The sequence below is a fragment of the Poecilia formosa genome, unplaced genomic scaffold (assembly GCF_000485575.1).
Source record: "Poecilia formosa unplaced genomic scaffold, Poecilia_formosa-5.1.2 Scaffold127, whole genome shotgun sequence".
Classification (NCBI taxonomy): domain Eukaryota; kingdom Metazoa; phylum Chordata; class Actinopteri; order Cyprinodontiformes; family Poeciliidae; genus Poecilia; species Poecilia formosa.
The window spans coordinates 1,651,865-1,657,219 of record NW_006800066.1 but is presented as its reverse complement, the minus strand read 5'-3'; the positions used below and the strand labels follow the sequence as shown (position 1 = coordinate 1,657,219).

At 36.1% G+C, this 5,355-nt stretch overlaps 1 protein-coding gene across 1 annotated transcript; it reads left to right on the top strand.

Annotated features, from left to right (window-relative positions):
* The first annotated feature begins 500 nt into the window (after positions 1–500).
* Positions 501–3,532, top strand: cks1b (CDC28 protein kinase regulatory subunit 1B). Its single transcript, XM_007561498.2, has 4 exons — positions 501–638; positions 831–898; positions 1,040–1,167; positions 2,916–3,532. Exons 2-4 carry the CDS (start codon positions 840–842, stop codon positions 2,963–2,965), a joined length of 237 nt encoding a protein of 78 aa, XP_007561560.1. The 5' UTR covers positions 501–638; positions 831–839; the 3' UTR covers positions 2,966–3,532.
* Positions 3,533–5,355: the final 1,823 nt, after the last annotated feature.

Here is a 5,355-nt window from a genome sequence, read left to right as displayed (position 1 = left end):
ACCCAGGTTTGACATCCCACCAACCAGTGTCAAAGATGGAACAATTAGATTAATATTTTTTAAGTAGTAGAGGAAAATATTAAATAAAGAAAAACATGTTTTGTTAGTATTTACAGAAAACTGTGATCTATGTATTGTAGAAAATGTCTCCTGCTGTGACACTGATGGTAATCGGTATGAAAACAAAAATTAAACCGTTTTAAATGTAAATTTTAAAACAAGACATTTGTACTTTTGCATAAAATAACTACTACACTAAATGCAAGTAGAGCAGACTTTAAACTTTGTTACGTGGTAAGCTTTAAGTTTTCTTTTTTTTTTTTTTTTTACCTCCAATTAAAGCCACAGACCAAATTGTGCTGGCCAATTGGAAAGTCAGATGGAAACTACGTTATTTCCGCTAACAAAATGTGTTAGCCAATGAAATCTAGTTTCACCTTCGGAGCAGCCAATGAAAGGTAAGCTTGGTCTTCTGGTTGACCAATGAGGGGAAGCCAGGTCTTTTTGAACGGAGTAAAGCGGGCTTGAAAACAGTCGGGAGGGAAACAAAGAGAGAGCGAACATCCTGCTGTTATCGGATGTGAATAACTACATAACTTGATTATTTTTCGATCAGAGCAACTTTGCGCTTTCATACGGTAAGTGTAAAAGTTATTCCACTGTCGTTTATAACGGGTAAATAATGTCTTGTTGTTTACATGTCTCACCAGTTCATGCCTAACTTAAAGCCGTTAGCTTAGCTGCGCTTGCTTTACTAAAACTTGCTGCTAACACGCTACTTAGCCTAGTTTTACTTTGGACGCTAACTGACGGTTGAAACTTCTTTCCAGGCCTCCGCCATGTCTCACAAACAGATCTACTACTCTGACAAATATGACGATGACAAATACGAATACAGGTGGGCTTTATTCGTAGTTTTCAACTTTCATGATTGACATTTGTTGGCCTCATGTTGCGTAACTGTTGTATGACATACTATTGTAGCTGGCAACCCAACATGAACTGAACCAGTTTATTCTAACGTTGTATAATTCTGCAGACATGTAATGCTGCCCAAAGACATCGCAAAACGTGTACCCAAGACCCACTTGATGTCCGAGACCGAGTGGAGGAACCTGGGGGTCCAGCAGAGCCAGGGATGGGTGCATTACATGATCCATCAACCAGGTACGGGTGGTGTTGGCTGAAACATAAATTTACCTTTACACAGCTATATTACTGATTTTACCCTTGTTTGTTTCAGTTTCTTATTTATACAAGTGACTGTTAATGATATGTGTAAGTTCTAGCCTTGATGGTGACCATGTGATTAGATCCACTCTTTAAGATGACTACCAGGTTTTGAATATTAACATGCAGTTATCCATACTGCTGGATTAACCTGTTTTTTTTTAAAAAGAAGTGAAAAATTAAGTGAAATGCACAAGTATGTCTCCTATGTTGGCTGGCTTATTAAACAATTACTTCACTATAAAACTATGAAGTGGTTGCTCCATAAGCTTTTTTTTGTATGTATATTTAATCTCTTCTTAAAACAGGACTTAAGTTCTGAAATTAATAAAGATGAAACTTGAAGTCTAGCATACAGTTTTAATAATGGATCATAAATTATCTTTGGTTTTGACTGATGTATTCAGTTTCTACTTTGAGAAACTGACACTTATGATTTGGAACTCTGAATAATGTGGTTGTTGTGGTGTGGAAAAAAGAAAAACCTCTGTAATGCAATTAAGTGATGGGTCTGTCAAAAAGGAATGTACCTTCAGACATTCAGTTTTTCCCCCAATAGCTTACAAGACTATTGTAAGTGTTTGGGAGGTAAAAATAGCAAGAGAAACGGCGAAGCACGAAATGTGCACGGCAACAAAACGAAGCTGGGTTGGAGTGGAAGTGTTGACAACTGAGTGCTCCGTGTCAAGAGCCACAGAGGTTTAAGCTTTTAATTATCTTGGTTATGTATGCTTGTACTAGTAGTATTGATGTTGGATTATATACTTTTTTTTTTTTTTTTTTTTTTTTTTTTACAAAATATGCATCTGCAAGTTTTCTTAAACTTGTAGATGCAAAACTTTTCAGTTCTCAGTGAAATCCAATCTTGTTTCCTAAATGAACACGTGTTCTCATTTGCAGACTGGAAGATGAGCTTGTGAAGGCACTTGAATAGATTAAATTCTTAAACTTTTGGATGAAACATAAATTTTCTTTAGGAATAGGATGTAGTAAAATGTTATCACCTTAGTGAATAAAAAAAATGTATGCACAGTGAAAATGTAATTTTCTTTCAACGGCCTAAAACGGACCCCTGCCTTCAGGTTTTTTCCCCCCAAATCACCTCCTCCCTGCTTCAAGGTTTTGAGATTTGCTTGTTCTCTCCACCACAAGATATCTAATATTCTGAAACAAGATTCTCTGTTTTCAGAGTTTCATCTTTGTTTCATAGCGTCTGACACAAGCCTGGAGCTGGTTCTGTTTTTAAATACGTTTCTATATTGAAACCTGACTTGTTGTGGAGCAGGTTAGGGTTCCAGTAGCGGCTCCCTCTGTTACTCCTGCATAATAAAGTCTCTCTCATTGTCTCACCCATGTATGATCTTAATACTGGCTCTGCCCAAGTCCGGTCCTTGAGAGCTCCCATCCTGTAACTTTCAGATGCGTCCCTTCCCCAGCACACCTGGATCGACTGACTGGCTCGTTAGCAGGCCTTTGTAGAGCTGAATGTCTGATGGATCCAGGTGTGTTTAGAGCAGGAATCTGTTTGAAAATCGGATGATGTAGCTGTGGAGGACTGGACTTGACCACGATATTATCGGATCTGCAAAGGATGTTGATCCCCGACGTCTAAAGTTTTGACCTCAGCGGTTTTAAAGTATTGTTGTATTTGACATGTTTTGTTTTCTGTGTTTTTCACCCTCCAGAACCTCACATCTTGCTGTTCCGGCGCCCTCTGCCTAATCCAAAATCTTAAAGGTATTTTTCGGGTCCTGCAAAGCTCAGCCTTTACGTGCCTCCGATCAGAGTTCCCATCATGCTGTCAAACCGTTGGATCGAATCTCTGTGCTGACGATGCCGGACCTGGAGATGGACTATCATTTATGAACAATGGATGTGGAGTGAACGTGTTGGAGAGGAAAAAAATAAAAAAAAGGATTGGCCTTTATGTAAGAAAAGGAATCTCCAACAACACGTCGTCCGACGCATTCAAACCCTTTTTGACTTTTTAAAACGGCTTCAGCGTCTGCTTGGATCTGCAGTTTAGTAGAGCGATTGCTATAGTGTGGTGAGCGAAGCACATGATCGTGACTAGATTAGTTTGACTCGAGCTGACCTGTAGCTGCTTGGTTGTATGAGACTGTAAATTGACATTTAACACATGATAATCTGCAACATTCCTGTTTTGAACTAGATTTGATTTTTCTTTTTTTCATTCTGCTTTAGAGAATTTCACTTCACTTGGTCTGAATGTACCAACGAGCTGCTCAGTATTTATGAATTGTGTTGCCCTTCGATAAATAAATGTAAACTTTAAATTTTACTGATGGGTTCTTTTTTTTTTTTTTTTTGGATTTGTCTAAAGTTGCAACATGAAAGATTCAACATGATAAACTTTCCAGGAAACGGTGAAGCTGGTTGGTTAGAGCTGTCCACCTGTTTTACTTAATTTACAAAACCATCATAAGATGTAAATATTGATTTGAGGTAGGACTGCACAATATATCAGCATAATATTCATATTTCAAATGACTGCATTAATTGACTAATATTCCAAGAGTGTTATGAAGTTGGAAATAGCCTTGCTCCAAATGCTAACTGGAGCACAGATTAGTGAATCATTTTCTAATATGGTGCAGCCCTTTAGAGATTTAAGATGAAGCATGATTATAGGGTTTATAATTTGTTCCTGGGTGTTTAAACTGATTATATATGTTACACTTTGAGAAAAGTTTGTAGACTAATTCAAAACTATTGTCTAGACCCGTCTTCAGTAATCATGACTGATCTGTTTATGAGGCCGTGACCTTAGAAAATCAAAGTCTTCTCCGCAGAATAACCAAATGTTATCGGCCTAAATTTACTCTTTGCAGCAGCAGCCAGTTTGTATTTCTCAAGACTCTGAATCTAATGACAAACTACTGGAATAAAATGTAACTTTGTGTGTTTTACATGTACTTGTATCTCTTTTTTTTTCTAAGAAGTATATTTTTATTTCTCAATGCTTTCCAGATATTTTATGTTTGTCCTTTTTACTTCACTTGGCATTGCGGTAAATTGTTATATTTTCCTAAGTTGGAGTGGTGTTTGTCACTGGCAGGATCTTTCTCTATGTTCCTTCACTTTTGTGTTTGCTTTGGATCTTGTTTACATTTTCATTTGATTTGCTTTTTTAAAATTCCCCCAGAATATGGAGTATATGTTTTTAAGGACAATTTCAAGCTTAAGAAAAAATGGCATAGGAACTTTTCAGCTGGTTATTAAAGCCACTAAGTGATGATGATGCATGAATCTTCAACTTTGAACTAAAAACCAAAGGTCATTCCAATAAAATGTTAAATTCAACTACAATTTTAACATTGTAAAAACTTTCAACCAATTTGCAGACTGTTACTGTACATCAAGTTTTGTGTTAAAGTTGGAATGCATCAGATAAATGAAAACATGTTTTAATTTTATGAAAAGAAATAAATTTCACTTGTGCACAAGTAGATTTAGGTTTCCAGTAAGGCTACACAATATATTGTCTTTGCAATATCAGTCGCACCATATTCATATAACAAAGGGCTGTTAGGACATCAATAATTTTTGGTCATATTTTGGGAGTTTTGAAGTTGTATTTTTCATGATAATGTGATAGTATGTGAGCCTCATGACAGCAAAAGCTCACACTAGAAATAACCTTGCCAAAAATGTTAAAGGTCACATAGTAGGAATCAGAAATTGGAAAGAAAACAAGTGTATATATATGTTATTGTGAGATTTTGTAATATCTTGCAGTTCTTGTTTATGTTCAGTGCATCCAGAAAGTATTCACAGCACTTCACTTTTTTTCAAGGTTTATTTCACAGCATTGATTTCCAAGTTTGCTGTTTTTAATAAATTTGCAAAACACCTTTTTATTTTTGGGTCAATATTGTCATCATGGACTACTTGGGTGGAGAATTTTGGGCAATTCAATTTTACTTAGAGTAAATCTGTAACATGAAATGTTGAAAAAGTGAAGAGCTGTGAATACTTTCTTGATGCTCTGCAAATGCTGGCATTTTATTTTAACACTACAAATTTCATGCTGTTATTTAAACGATACTAAAATTTTGATATTTTGTCTTTAAACATTGAAGTTAAATAACTGTTTCGCAAATA